The sequence below is a fragment of the Drosophila willistoni genome (assembly GCF_018902025.1).
Source record: "Drosophila willistoni isolate 14030-0811.24 chromosome 2L unlocalized genomic scaffold, UCI_dwil_1.1 Seg168, whole genome shotgun sequence".
Classification (NCBI taxonomy): Eukaryota; Metazoa; Arthropoda; class Insecta; order Diptera; family Drosophilidae; genus Drosophila; species Drosophila willistoni.
In genome coordinates, this window is record NW_025814047.1 from 7,882,232 (window position 1) to 7,898,659 (window position 16,428).

The 16,428-nt window shown below is 39.2% G+C and overlaps 1 protein-coding gene across 6 annotated transcripts in view; it reads right to left on the reverse strand.

The window, feature by feature from the left end:
* LOC6652280 (transcription factor collier) overlaps positions 1–16,428 on the reverse strand; it is a 29,980-nt gene that overhangs the window by 2,228 nt on the left and 11,324 nt on the right. For 4 of the 6 annotated variants that reach the window (XM_047009843.1, XM_015176568.3, XM_047009842.1 and 1 more), the window contains exons 4-8: positions 14,604–14,677; positions 12,095–12,163; positions 1,703–1,784; positions 521–701; positions 40–321 (exon numbers count right to left, since the gene is read on the reverse strand). In XM_047009843.1, the coding sequence (XP_046865799.1) occupies positions 40–321; positions 521–701; positions 1,703–1,784; positions 12,095–12,163; positions 14,604–14,677 (688 nt within the window). The remainder of the gene's footprint in view (positions 1–39; positions 322–520; positions 702–1,702; positions 1,785–12,094; positions 12,164–14,603; positions 14,678–16,428) is intronic. The other 2 variants (XM_023181119.2, XM_047009841.1) reach the window with 1 other exon arrangement.

Genomic DNA, 16,428 nt, shown 5'->3' on the forward strand with positions numbered 1-16,428 from the left:
TAGACATGTGGGTATTTATAATTCCAGTCGATTACTTACAGACATAGACAAAGCGTCCGGGCGATCCCTTGCAGAACTGCTTGCTCTTATAGGAGAGCGTCACCTCCACAACACCGGGTATATGCCTTGGCGGGGTCTGGACTCGGATGGCATGCGAGGTGATCAGCTCACTCCACACCAGCATGGTGCCAAAAACCACTTGAAGGCCATCAAAGAAATTGTCCCCGACTATTATGACAGTGGCTCCGCCCGTTGTCCAACCCTCGCTGGGTGAGATCGCCTTAATACAGGGCGTGGCCACGGGCAACGGTGGATAGAGACCTGCAAAAGGCAAGTGGAAAATAAGTATAAACATGCGGATTTTTGTGGTCTTTAATGGTTCAAGGATAAGTCCAAATAAAAATTCTCAGAGTTTTTGCCAATTGCTACACAAATCAAATCATAGAAATAATAAACTATCTGATCGAGGGATACGAACAAAATGAAAAATGTTGCAATAATTGGAATTTTGTTTACAGACCATCGTAGGTACTGTCGGGCGCTAGGGGGTGACCGGATATGGACAGGGATGTGTTGCCTGTACCTTCCGTTGTATCCAGTCGCTTGGCACGTCTTCCATGCTTCGAATTGTTGTGAACGAACATGTTATCCGAGATCGCCAGCAATGGCCCATCCACAGCCACTTGAGTGGAAATGACAACCTGTAATTCAAAGGGAAACGGAGATGGAAAAAAGAGAAGCGATTAAATTAAATTGATTAACTTAAATGGATTAACTTAAATGGGACTTTATAGAGGGCAGCTGCTATCTGCGGATATTGGCTCCTAAAAATGTCGTTTCAATTCAAGAAATTAAGTCAATTTTGGTGCGGAATTTCGAATAATTTAGGTTGTAAGCTTAGGATCGAAAAGTAATCCATTTCATCTACCAAAAAGCTTGCTCATGTAGTCATTTAAATTAATTTATACAAAAACTGGGTTTTAGCGGGGCTTCAGGTCAATAAATCTTACTAATTTATTTGCACAAATTAGGGTATGCACACAAAAAAGGTGGAATCTGCAGTTACAAGCTTTGCCGTTCTTTTTTCGCTTTATGTAGTTTGAATTCCCAATTACTTTTAGCGTTGAAGATATGGTATGGCCATTACAACTGTGGTTTCTTTAGCGAAGTCTGCTGATGATAGAACTTGGTGGTTCTTGAAATAGTTATACACATAACCTGCTCACCTTTTGTGCTGCCTATGATTTAAAATCTTACAAATAAATTAGTAAGATTTATTGACCTGAAGCCCCGCTAAAACACAGTTTTTGATTAACTTCAGTAAGGTCGAAATCTAGACAAACATTAATTTATACAAATAAAATTGTTTAAAAATCAACACTTTGAAAATATACACAGACCACATGGAATCTACTTATATAACCCCTATAAAATAAAGATGGTAGAATTGTTCCTTACAGAGGACATTGATACTGATTGATACTGAATTTAGTTATATGCAACATAATTGCGAAATATCGCTTATTCTCTCTCTTATCTCTCTCTTATTTCTCAGATCTAAAACTCTAATCTCAAACTTTTTCGAGTTCTTTCTTTACTGACATGCAGAAGGATTGTTATGCACTTAAAGTGGGTTTTAGTTTCGGTTAAGTCACTTGACGAACAATAAATAATAACTATTTTAAGCTTCCTTTAAACTTACCTGAAATCTTCGCATGTCCCGTGGATTGCCGGCATTTTTCAGGCAATTTTGATTGCACTTCAAAAAGAATTTAAGGAAAAAACTGCAATGAAAAAGAAAGGGAAAATTGTAGATTGAAGTAATTGTCTAGTTAAACTATATATAAAAAATATATATGTACATTCATATATATTTGTGTATATCTTGGGCGATAAGTGAAAAAAAAAACTTCCACTTTATGAGCTGCTAATTATTGGTTGTGTCTTTTAGCAGTTGGAATCAGTTGGTCGGTCGGCCTGGTCGTTTTTTTCCTTTTTGGGCAGATGTTCGCCCTAGAGCGAATTGCACTTGCCCCTGTCCTTTTGCCTTCTGCTGCTCTCTGTCATTTTGGTGGCCAATCATGACCGGAGGCATGGAAGTCTAGGCCGCACAGCATGCGATAAGCGTTGAACTCGGGGAATTCGGGGTGACAGTATGTTATTTTTGTTGGTATTGGTGTTGGTGTTGGTGCTGGTGTGGATATCCTGCAGGCAGGATATACGATATTGACACCCGTGTGTCGCGCATTTAAATGGTAAAATACTTTATACATATACCAATGCCAGGGGCACCAGGAGCAGCAGCACCAGCGACATGATATTGTCACTCCACAGCTCCTGCTCCCGGCAGCAATTGCTTCCAGGTCCTGCTCGTGCTCCTGCTTCTGGTGCTTCCCTTTGCCTCACTGATTTTATTTGCTGAAATAATATTTTGCTCCTGCTGGTTGGGCGCATGTTGCGCTAATTCGTTGAGCAGCAGGAGGTGGAATTTTCCAATGTTTTTTCTGGTGTTTTTCACTCGACAAATTGGACAAATTAGTGGGCCAATCCACGCCCACTATTAAAGAGGTTCGACATGGAGAGATGGGGTGAAAGTGGAAGAGGAAACAGAAGCGCATCTGTATATGGTGAGTCATAAATTTGTACTGGGTGCTGATAGCTCTGTGAGTCTCTAAAAATAGTTTACGATCCTAAGGAAAAATCTACACTAGAGAGAAATTACTTTTAAGTACGCTTGTTCTAATTCTAAAATTACTCTTAATTTGACATTTGAGGAAATCGGCAAAAAACATTACAATAGATTCAAAAATTATGAATTTAAATCCGCAATTTAAAGTTCAAAGATGATTTCGAAACTCTCTCAGATAAGGGTTTGAAACTATATATTGTTAAATTCGAGAGATAGTATAAATGTATTGTGGGATCTTTCACATGTAGGCCTTTAAATATTTTCAAAACGAAGGATTTAATCATACCCTAAATCCTAATGCAATCAATGAGAACTATTTTAGAAAGAAATCAAATCATTTTTGGAAGAATTAGACGTTTTAAAATCATGTTAGTGTTAAGAACATTGACATTGATTCGACGAATTAGCAAACTATCAAAAAAGAGACTTAACAAACATATCAATATTAAATTTTAACTCTACTTAATAGTGCAGCCTAAATGTTTCTGTTGTAATTCCCAATTGGTTAAAGTTTGGATATGATGATATAAAATAGATAGACTTTTTTTTTGTAGTTTTTCTTTTACACTTTTGTTCTGAAATATTTTGTTTTAAATTCAATACCCAATTTTTTGCACTTGGATATTATTTGAGATAGGAATATGATTTCATTATTTTTATTGAATTGTTGTTTCTTAATTATTCTTTCAAAAATACTTGGAAAATTTACAATTTATTTTGTTCTAATTGAAATTTATATTTTTAAAAGTGTCAACGATTTCTAAAACTCGATACAAAGTAGATTGAAATGGGTTGATATGGAGCAAATTTATGCAAATAAACGATAAGAACTTTTAAGTTATCAGCAACGAAGAAAAATAATATTAATATTGAATTTGATTATTATTATTATTATTGTTTGTTGTTTGTTCTGCCTATTGAACTTGTCGATGGAATAAAAACAGATGTGTGTATGTTTTTTTTTACAGCATCATTAACACACGGTCGTAGGCCATTCCAATCCCCAGTCTCATTCCATCCCAAACTCATCCCTCCAGAGACATGGGAGTTGAATGGAGAGGGGGAAGGAGGAAGGCCGTGTATCTGTCAGATCCAATATCGAGTTACATGAACCAACAAAACAAAGAACCAAACGAAAAAAAAACCCTCACAGATGCAACATTTGAAATTTGAATACATATCGAGTGGATATTGAGAGTTGTAGGAGAAGGTTAACTCATTTACATCTCTGAAGAGACATCATCGCCCGGGCATGATGCATGTTTATGGGCAGCTAATTGACTTCTCGGAAGCATTGATGGCGTCTCGGGGCTCTCCGCTTGAATTACAATGTTTTCAAAATATCCTGACAGGATGCATAAATTCCCAGGCTGGGCCTCACATCATTGTGCTCTAAGGATTTTCTTTCAGTCAAAAAGGAGTCGTGAAGAATCTTTGCCGATTCAATTTAAGCTTGGACATGGATTTCGCCTGTGGGCAATTAAAAATTCCGCTCGCGTCCTGCCAATAAATCAAAGTGTCTCCCATCTTGGCAACAAAGTTTGGCACTTTTGTTTTTCGGCTGGCTTCTCTTTTTTATTTTCTCGTATTTGTGTGCTCTTTCCCCTGCAAGGCGAACGCGAAATTTTCATTTAATGAAAAGCTACGCATCATCAAATGTTCGCACATGACATTGGGCACAGCACAGGACACAGCGAAAGAGAAAGAGAGAGAGAGGGAGAGCGGAAAATGGAGACTGGAGGCAGTAGTAGGTCGTCCATGGGGTCTATTGGCAGCTCAGGCACGTAGAACCAACGAAGTGCATAATTGGTCATTCATATTTGTGGGAGATGGAGCTGGTTTCTTTCTTTCGATGATGTTCAATTGCTGAACGGGGCAGTCTTTAAATTCTGCCCTTAAGTGGAGGTGACTCGGGTGCAATTGAGGAAAAAAATACATTCAAAACTAAAGAAGAGGAATAAAAAAACTGTATAAAGTACGTAGGAAAGGATAATGAGCTTAAGGAAACTAGTGAAAATTACGAAAAGAAGTCATTTCTATGAATATTATCCCTTTTTATTCATTTCACAATGATTAAGAAAAGTATCTCAAAAATTTATATATATTATTAATTGGAAAATTAGGAAAAAGTAATACAATCCATGCTTATCTCGCATAATTTTGTCTTTTTATCGGGTTTTTCATTCCGGCAATTGAAATAAAGTTGAACCTTCTCATATTTGTCTCGATTAACTGAAAATTTGTGAATCAACAACCAAACAATAAAGCCAAGTTTTATCTTTGCATCTCGCACACAAATTTAATGATGAATTTTCAGCAAACATAAATCGCTTTGGCGTCCGCTCCCCACAATTTTCCCCCCGCCCCAACAAACACCATTTCCATGTCGATATTATCTTTTGAACGGCGTGAACAGGCTCGTGAGATGCCGCAAGCGTTTTTGGCGCACGACAGCGCAAAATAATGGAGCGGGAGTAGAGTGGAGGCTCTGCCAAGGATGTGACGCTGCGCTACACTATATAGAAGGCCAACTGTGAACAGGTGAACTTGGCGCTAATTTTTCACTAACGATAATATTCAAAATTTTCAACTTTATTGTCGCATAAACTCAATGGCAATGACACGCACAAAACAGAGACAGACACAACGACGGACCGAGACGATGAAGGTGAAGATGAAATTGGGAAGATGAAGACGAAGACGAAGATGAAGTGGACAAGCGGAAGGGAAAAAGGCCTACAAAAGTAATGCGAAAACTTACTTTCGCGCCATTTCCATGCCTTTTGGCATTTTCCACAACACAAAACATGGCGTCGACATGAATGGGATGCGTATGCCGGGGAGGATTCACCATTTTCTATTGTTGTTGGGCTTTATTTATTTATGCTCTTTCTCGGCTTAACGCTCCACGCTTGGCAGAGCAGCAGCAGCAGCAGCAAGCAAGGAGAACATCTTCACTTCACCCTCATCTCCAAGGATAACAGAGAGTTCATAGCTTTTCTTTCATTCTTTGCTTTCCTTTGTATTATAATAGACTTTGAGAGGGTGTTTTTTCTTATTTTGGGACGGAGGAAAAACACAATTTGAACTTGTTGAAAACACTTTCGCCTAAGCTAAATGAGAGCCACGGAGAGCGAGACAAAGATACACAGAGAGCGAGAGATGATATGAAGAGAGAGAAAGCAAAAGTGAGTTGGAAATTGAGTGAGCTTTCTTTGAGTGAATTACAATGAATTTTTGGAGAATTGAATGCGTATCCTTGGGATGTGTGGGTTTTGTTTGGTTTTCTAAAGGTTTTCTCTCTGTATTTTCTTTTCTTGTTTGTGGAGGGGTTGCTCTGGGATTCAATGTCATGCCGTTGGGACCAGGGAAATACCCTTCAAGTGTTGCTGTTGTTGTTGTTTGTTGTTGTTAACTTAAAGGGAATACATGGCGGGCAAAGGATTTTTGTTGGTGTTTTCTTTTTTTTTTCTCGATTTTCCTTTACGATTTCTTCATCTTTAAACTGATTATAGGCACACAAACACACACACACATCCACATATGGAGGTTAAGTATCAGACATCGATAAAGAGAACATTTCTTCTTGGTCTCTGTGCTTTTTCTCAGCCTTTTACTCGAAAACTTACTGAACCATCAAATTATCGACCTCATTGAAATGAGCCAAATTATGCTAACTATTTGTGTGTTCGAGCCTATGTGTGTGCGGTGTGTGTGTGAGGATGTGTCTTTATATGGGCTGTCAGTTAACGCTTTTAATATTATTAATTATGCATTCGGGCCGTAAGGGACCGAAGAAATGGCTAAAGCAATGATGAGACAACTCACTATCATAGACATCAATGAAGTGAAGGCAACTACGTGGGTTCAAGTTTGGGTTCATCCTTTTGGTTTATAGATCTCTGCATTTTAAATACATATCGCGGTAATTTCAATTATGCACACTAGACACACATTACCCTTATATGTATGTATATACCAACATCTATATTTATAATTCATATAGTGGGTAATTGTAGTTTAAAGTGAAAGTGCCTTGAAGATGTTTGTTAACCCGAAAGAAGCTTATTAGATTTAGTCAATATCTTTTCGGTTACTCTGAAATTCGATCAGATGATTTTCTTTCAACTAAATATATATTGAAGTATAATATTAAGATGGCTCGAATCTACTTCAGTACATAAATTATATCAATTTACTTTTTCACCTTTTAAATTTGCGAATGCTTCTATAAATTGCGGAAAATAGATATTTATGATTTAATAAACTGCATTTCCCCAGAGACAAATGGTACGTACATGTATTTTTTGCATTTCTGAATTTTCACGCCACTTAAAAGCAGAGTGTGAGAGATAGAGAACTAGATAGATAGAGCGAGAGAGTGAGAGTGAGAGGCATACAAAAATTTGCATTAATAATTCAATTTCAATAGACAGAACAAAATATGCAAATTTCTGTGCGATTCGTTGTTCCTTTGAAATGCAAAAATTTTAAATCGAAATTCCGGCATTCCCATTGATTTATGAGGTGCAAATCAAAGTGCACCTAGCTAAAAAAATTTGCTTCCTTCCATTCACTTGCGACGATGGGGGAGAAATAGTCGTCCTTTCGACTGGATGAGTTCCTCATAAAAAGCGTCAAAATATATGTCTAGTATCGCCTATCTTTATCGATAATTAACTGTTATTGGTCTCGCTGTCTGTCTGTCCAATATTTCATACGACTCTTCTGTCGATGGCTGACCACAAGTGCCGTCAAATTTGTGTCTGGCGTTAGGTTTTTTGTATTTTTATTTTTATTTTTGGCGTCGTCGTCGCTTTGAATATTTGAGTGGCCGCCTGCTCAGCTACATTCACATTCGCATTTTGTGTTCGTGTGTGTGTGTGTGTGTGTGTGTCGTGCAGCCAGGACACTCATCCACATAGTAGTCATCCCTCTGCCTCATCCTGCAGTCACCCTCTTCAATCTCACCTGGCCAGGGGCTAACCTGAGCTCGAGCTCGCCTGAATGCATTTAGAAAATTAAAAACTGTAGCCACCACAAATACAACAACAACAACAACAACTACAACAACAGCGACAGCGACAAGAGAGGCAACTAGTAACAGGAGTTTTGTCATCATTTTTAGAGCACAATTGCGATTATCAAGGCATGCAATGAATGGCCCTTCCTTCGTCTCCTCCTCCCCCTACTCTGTCAATAATACAGACGCATCAAAAATTATTGGTCATGGTCGGTACACTAAACACCACACATAACGTAGGATCCCAAATACAGTGAAACCTCGATATAACGAATCTGAGGGGGATCGCAAAATTATTCGTTATATCTATTGATTCGCTATAGGTACTGAAATGTAAAACCTTAGTCCTTTCAAGGGACTTAACAAAAAATTCGTTATATTGGGTTTTTCGTTATAACGAAGTTCGTTATATCGAGGTTTCACTGTATTTGGCTTTGTTTATAAATTTAGAAAAGACTGAATTAATACTATTATTTCTTATATACCATGCTTAAACTGGTAAATCCAACACGTTTTAAAACTGATTTGATTAAATCCGAACGTCTATCTATGTTTTAGACACCTTTAGTTATCAAAAAAACATTAATATTGTAAATCTGAATTAGTTTCATCTTTGTAATACTGAATTGTCTTTTATAAACTATTTGTTAAGACTTTTTCCGATCCTTGGCTGCCTTCTCCAAGTTTTTATAAGAAAGTGGTCTAATTATTTGGACTGCGACTGTGTTTGTCCAAGTTTTTGCATATTGGACAACGGGAAATGTCAATTCTATTTGGCGGACGCCCACATTTTGTCCATGAGTTTGCACTTAGTTTATTTCACCATTTTTTGTCTCAATATAGAAAATTGAAATAAAGCGCAAGAAAATGCCGAAATACGACGTGGATAAATGCAAAAACAGCAAATTTTCGATTGTTTGATTGACTTTTTGTTGTTGTGTTTCGCTTCACTTTTTGGTTTTTAGCCTCCCGCTCCAGCTCTGGCCAGCAGCCAGATGGGTAGGGTTATCATGTTGTTGTTGGTGTTGCTTTTTGATAAAGTGCAGAGCACACAATTTACTCAAATTAAAAAGTCAATGTCGTACTGTGCCGCGAACCCGGAGCGGGGGGGCGTTTGTCACGCGATAACGGTTAATAGCTCTTGATAACAATTGAGAATTGCATGCCTGACCATAATTTCCATCATTCCTAATGATGGCGTAGGAGGGGAAAAAGGAGAGAGCATGAGGCACAGCCAAAGCCAGATGGGCATACAAAATGAAATGAAATGAAATTAAGGCAAAACAAGCGGAATGGCGAATCGGAATCGAACAAGAGAGACGTACACACATACATAGGTCGATTGACAAAAATGTGTGAAAAAACCGTGGAACATGTCGGCAGAACAACAACACGAATACCACAACAACATATACAAGCGATTGACCACCGACAGAGTTGGGCTTTAAATTCACTTAATTATATTATATGGAACACACACGAAGTGCATACCAAAAATGCGTATCACACACACAGTCACACACACACACGCACACACAATGATCGCAGTGTCCTCGCAAATCATAAATAAGTAAAAGGCGAAGGAACGACGATCAGAGAGACAAAAGCCTAAAACTTTAGCCCTCACCTGCACTTGGTAATTGCAAATCCCAGCCGATCTATCGAACTGTGGCCAACGACCTATCGAAACGGATGGAATTTGAACTATGGAATGGAATTTAACTCGAATCCTTAGTTCGATCTTTGTTCTGATTATAAGATCAATGTGTAGAGATATATTTTGGAATATACAGTTTCAGAAGTTTAGTTTCTTTAGTGTTTGCCCCACTGTGCCTGTGGAGGCGCATTGTGTTGACAATTTCGGCTTCTCCAAAGTCTGCTCGTCTTGTGAGCAACTGCAGATCGTTGCATGAATAACAGAAATTCATCAATAAAACATGTGCAGATCGAACGAAGGCAGCTTGTCGCCGTGGCTGCCTCTTGCGGCACACGTTGCAGTTACCTTGTGGCTGGTGGTGTTGTCTCTGCCTGGTTTGTTGTCATATGTATCAAGAGTTTTGCCTTTTGGCTTAGGCTTTATAACCAGCCACTTTGAAATGCAAGTCCAAGTCGGAATTTTCAATCAGTTCCAATTGTTGCGCGTTGCGGTGACAAGTTTCCAGTTGCGGATCGAATCGTATCGAATCAAATCGAATGATGCCTTTCGATACCGAGGGATCCACAGTTTGGAGTGGCAAAATGTGCTGGACCTCCAGCAAAGTTAGCGCTTTAAGCCGTGTAGAGGGCGATACCACATTGGGGGGGGAGGGAGGTCGAACAAAATTTAGTTGCGAACACATAGATTATCCCACCAGACTTTTGTCTCGTTGGCTTTAAGGCGGCATGATCTACTGGCATATCAATGAGAATCTGTGGAGCTGCAGCCTCAGTAGGAGAATTATGTGAAGCGGGGTAGAGAAGCAGTTACAGAACTTGTCTGATCCATGCCGCCTTTGTCCTGGTGATTGATATGCGCTTGCTGCTGGAACTCAAAGCCAATTGACAAAATGCAGCAGCAACTGGACGGGATAGGACAGACGTACGGGCAGACGGACGGAAAATTCTTCATATGTGCTCCCTCTCTCTCTCGGCTCACTGAGATCTACTGGATTAATCCGAAATGGCCTGGTTAACAAGGCGAATAAATAGGCGAAAAAATGAATGAATTAATAATCGTAAATATCAAGCTGAAAGTGTCTTGCCACCTGGGCACGAGTCGTTCCTTTTCTTTCTCTTAATAGTAACTGTTCTTCCAAACGGGTCTAACTCCGACTCTGACTCTGACTCTAACTCTAGTGATGACATTGGCATTTTGTCCAATGTGAACGATGCGAAGCAATTTTAACAAGATCATAAATGCAATTTGTGTCTGGACTCTGATCTTGCCGATGTTGTTTGGCTTTTGCTTTTGCCTCAACTATTTCCTAATTTGCAAATGGACAACGAACAAGTACAAAAAGCAAGCCAATCAATTAAATTTAATTATGACACCAATTATGGTCTGATTGTGTCAACGCAGTCATAGTCATAGCCATAGCCATAGCTTTAGCCACTCCTCCGTCTTCCGTTTCCATCTACTTCTCGGCCATCATCTTTACAACTCCCTAGCATTTGTGGTAATAATAGAATCATTAAAGTCCGGACTGCTCGTGCCCAGCTCAAGGTTTTTCCTTAGAATAGGCAAATACTTTAGGACACCGTCTAAGATGGCAAGCACACAGATGGGAGATTGTAGATGGAAGACAGACGGGACCACCAGTGATGAATGTTTTACATGGAATCACACTGATTACACATGCGGACAACAAGTTCCATCCACCTCCAATTGAAGCTAAGAGCAGATCATTATCATCTGCATAAGGTGTGGTTCAATTGAATGGGGGCCTGGGGACTGGAAAATTGTTTAACAACTCAATGAATATAAGGCGAAATATCCTTAATGAAGTCGTGTTAGTTCTAGATATAAACGATTTAAGTTGAGATCCTTCACCTTCTGATGTATTATATCCGTGTTCTTCCCCGTCTATTCCCACGTTTAATTCGAAAACAAATTTGTACGGAAATATTATGTTCCTTGTTTTTGTTAATAATAATTTCCGAAGCCAATTAGGAGCGACGCACTCCGCAAAGTCTGTCCATAAGGATGTGGGTTGTTGGGTTGATGGGCATGGTGCATACAATTAACATAATTTGCCTGACACGTGACAGGCAGTTACTCCGAAGGGAAGGGGGGAAAGGACGATTGAGGAGAAGACTCGGGGTGGGGCATACCACAGTGTCGGATTGCCGCGAACTTTCTGTGGGTGTTGTGCACTTCGTCTCAATTTACAATTTATGAAAATAGAATTTGCTTTTGCCATTTTTGATGAACTTGGTTTCGTTTTGTTCTATATATATATATATATATATGTATATTGGTATATATTTTTAAATTTCTGAACCTACACAATCGCCTTCCTGCTTTTTCCATCTCCCAGAGCTCAAGCTCTCCCTTTCTCTCTCTCTCTCTCCCTCTCTCTCTCGTTTTGTGGGCTGTCTCGTCTGTTATGCTCTGCTCTGCGCCGCATCATGTTTTATATTGCAGTTGATAATAATGCCAATAAATCAACGATACGCATAACACAGGCAAAGCAGGCAAAAACAAAATAAAAACCCAGCCACCGATGATGAAAAGCAGCTTAAAATGTCATCTTTTGTATGGAACAGAGATGAAGAGAACTGGGAGCCAGGAGCTGGGGCGAACATGATGGTCATGGTGCAGAACACAGTCATGGTAGAATAGGAGGGGGAGGTGCTAGGTTGGGTGGATTGAAAATGTCGTCGAACTGTGTGTGACTACTTACCGATCAATAATGACGGGGTCCGATGGTGTCTCGTTGCGGTTACCACAGCTCTTCTTATCACAGCAGCGGCTGCAAATAAAAAAGGTACAAGATAAAAGAATTTAATTTATATATATTGTTTTTGGATGTTTACCAACACTTAAATATTTTAAAAGGTATAGCAAAAGTGGTTGGTGGGGCATAACAAGAAAAACTCTTTAATAGGTTTTTCTTTATAAACCAATTTGAACAATCAACAAATGTTTAGAACAAGTCCCCAGAAGATCACTAAAAAAAGTTATAACAAATATTTTTATGTATTTTCATCAACAAATGCTTTGATCCATATCGTTTTCCAACTTATGTCAAGCAGAAATCGGAAACAGTAAAATGGGTCATTCCTGAGAATGTGACAATTTTTACGGGAAACTGGATACAGATTCAATAATTAAAGAAAGCAATAGCAAGACTACTGAACAACGAGGATCCGGGTTCGAATCCCAGGCTAGTGTATGGATGTAGTTTTTCGTCTAAGGCGAAGGCCTTAGTTGCCAGTGCATGTGAAATATAGTAAGGTTGATAGTTTACAACTATATCCTATACTTTAATAGCAAGACTAGTAAAATAAACTACGACACTAAAAAAAAGTTTGTATTTAGGCATTAAAAATTATTTATTCACCATTGAAATTGAATAAACTTAGTTTTATCTCCTATCATTTATCTAGATAAAATAGTATAAATGGCTATAAAAATTAGTCTTACTAAATTCTAGCCATGTCTGATTTAGCTATTGCTCAAGTTAAGAGTTTGTAAGAGCAAATAAATTAAGAAAAAGCATTTGTAGGACAATGAAGTCTTAAAATCCTTTATCAACGTTTATACATATTGTTGTTTGATTTGTTTTAATTAAATTTAAATTTTATATTTACTTTAACCCATTATGGACCACTGTTCGACTTTTCGAACAGCAAGTTATGTATGTTTTCAAAGATTCTGTATTTTATTTGACTATATTTCAATCAAAGGAAAGTATATACAGTAGTATATAGTTAGTACAACAAAAATTACATTCAATAAACCTTTAAATCCATTTTTTGAACCAGTTTCATTCGCAACTAAAACAGGCAGAATGTTTTATTTTTAAAAAAAGTCATTTTGCAACTTTAAATCATTTCGGTCCAAAATGGGTTAAGTATTATTCTTAGTTGAAGTATCTAAATCTATAAATTTACATTGAGATCTTTAGAATCAAAGATCTTTACCTATTTTTAGTTTCTGTTTGTATCATTTTCGTTTCTCTTTCTTTTCTCTGTTTTTGGGTTTTTTTTGTTTTTTTGGAGCGAGTTCAATGGCTGCGTAATATTTTGACCGCACAGCCGCTGGCCAGTTTCTGGATGAGGGTCATCCTTTTTGGGGGGTTGGTTGGGCACACACACACACACACACACATACACATAACATAAACATGGATGACTAAAAATGGGCGAAAAGCCAAAACGATAAAGAAGACGCCATTGCCGATGCGAGAGCTTTTGTTGGTGTTGTTTGCTTTGTGTAACAGTTGCACGCAGGGACGAAGCCGGAGCCGGAGCCGGAGATGGAGTTTTCTTGGACGGGGAGTCGAAAGTCAACCCCTCGTCAGAGTGTGTGTGTGTGTGTGTTCTGGTTGTTGTCCCCTTGTTTTGATAATGCTACGCAAACATAAAAACTGGGTGCCAATCCGAAATAATAAAAGATGGCCGGCCGGCAACGACAACGGGAATACTACGGCCAAGCAAGGGGATGTGTGTGTGTGTGTGTGTGCGGGGGGATGCGAAGCTGTGTAATTCTTTTTTCTGTTTTCGTTTTTTTCCCCCGTTTTGTTTTTTTTTGGTGCTTTTGCTGCGCCGTTTTTATTTCTACGCAACCTTCAACTGCCACGGGGGTGCTAGAAGGGTGAATTTTTCACAGATATGAGATGGCAAGCGGGTGTCCAATCCCCCCACCCAGCACTTTTCCGGAGAAGGACTTCGAGAGCCTGCCATTTATACGTTTCAACTCGCGTGCGTTTGAGCGTAAAAATAAAACGAAGGACACAGCGAAGCTTAAAAATCAACAAAATTAAAGGCAGCCGCAAAAGCCCAAACAAAACCCAGAGACTCGAGAGGAGACAAATGCATGAAGCACTGAGAAAATCACGCGAAAACGCTTAAAAACAAATGAGAAACTCTCTAACAACTGGCAATTGGAGTGTCTCGGCCAACAGGACAAACAGACAAGACAACAAAAAAGAAAGGAAAAAGCTCCGCACAAACAAAATACAAATGCTTAACCAAAGCTCTGGGGACTTGCCAAAGGAATACCCAAGGAATCAAAGGTGTGGATTACAATGAGAATGATGGAGACCAGTCAACCAGGGGGTGGATGGGCAAGGATGGGCTGGAATGTTCCACCCCCTCTGGCAAAATTATTTGCAGATTATTTGAGGGAATTTGTTTTTTTCTTTTTGTTGTTCTTTGAATTTGGTTTATAGTTAGTTGGGAACTCACCTGCACATCACTTCGTGTGTCAGAAGTACCCGACACATTTCCGGATTCTTATCCTGACCCTCATAGATAATGGCCTGGAAAAAACAGAAATTAGACAGAAAAGAAAAGTATTATAATATTAGTTTTTAGATTGTCACATTGCTAAGACTTGGATTTATATGTGGATAATAAAACATGAAACCAGAAACCAGAAACCTCTGCTCCAATTCCAAATCGTGTCTCTTCAAAAGTATTATCTATATATAAACTATAAAAAACCCATGGATGACATCAAATTAACTAAATGCCTACCTGCCTAGACGTTAAACAAATAGGGTCCACCTTAAGTATTTAACCATCGAAATTTCATTGTTGATTTACTTGTCTCTCCCCCCACACACACTTTGCATTCACCTACACCTCAACTTGACCCTGTTATTATTCTGCTGCTATTGACACCGACTACCCCCCTAAAGCGAACCCAGGACTCCCTCAAGCATATCAACTATCATAAGACAAATACAAACACACATAAATGCTAATTACAGGAGTAAAAAGTACTTGGCCGACATCAGTCTCTGGACTCGGAACTGCTGAGTATTAAATCGACATATGGGACTGATGAGCAAATATTGACGCACTCCTCTGGCTGAACATGGTACTGCTTCGAAGGACTGAACTGGGTCCCCCAGCCCTAGCGGGTGGTCAACATTTTTGCCTAATCATAACCGACAGAAGGAGGTGGTACAAACACGTCGGAAAACATGTGAATATGTGCGTATTTGCTTAACAAAAAGTATATGTATGTATATTCTGTTTGTTTGTTTGTTTGTTGTGTTTGGAGCCGGGCGGAGGAAGAGGGTAGGAAAACATTTTAGTGTCAGAGGAAAATCATGCCATGTGCCGCAGACAGTTGCCAACCGCCACTCGATGTTGAAAGTGAGAGCAACAGCTACAGTAACCGCAAGTGCAACAAGAGTCGCTTTGAGTAGACAATCTGCTGCAATTTCCCAACCACTCGAGTCTCCCACCTCGGAAATAAAAACAAATAGATAAACAAACGACCCAACCACTGCAAAATGGATTGGCCCGTGTCACTCTGGGCACGGCGAGGGCGAGTAAACAAAAAGGCTCATAGTTCTCTCTAATTTAAAAATGATTAAAGCGGGTTGCTGCTGCTCGTCGTAATCCAACACTCTCATCCCGGCAAAATATGGCATATGCGCTGCACAGGAGATGATGCTGATGAGGGGATCGGGCGGGATCATTCATCACTATCAGTCCGGTTACATGCAAAAGTAATAAGGCTCTCTGCCTGGTACAACCTGGTTCATCCACCAAAAGAGATAAATAGAAATTATAATGCTGCCACTTGCTTGTTATGTCAAGGACGACTGAATTTTGTTTCTGCCGCTCGTGACGTCATCTCATCTCATATGTAACCGAGGATTTCGGAAGCTGAGCCAACCAGCCAAACAGATAATCAGAAATTAATTTCAGGCGGCAGTAGAACTCATCCCCTCCCTTCCTCTCACCCCCCGCGGGCAATAGGCATTAGATGGCACATGTAAAATTATGATCATCCCTTATTATCCCGTTTGTCAGGTTAATAATAATTTCCCCTTCATTTCCAAATAAAAAAAAAAAATAATAATAAAACAACAAGGCACAAAAAAACATTAACGACTCGGACAGAAGCTCTTCTGGTTAAGTCGGGGATAACAATGGCCAAAAAACTATGTATGTCCTTACACTGATATATATCTATGGGATAAAGGATGATGCTCTCGGCTGACAGTCAATACCCTAGCTCAATTTTAGTGTCCTCGGATCTTGTGTGTTTGTG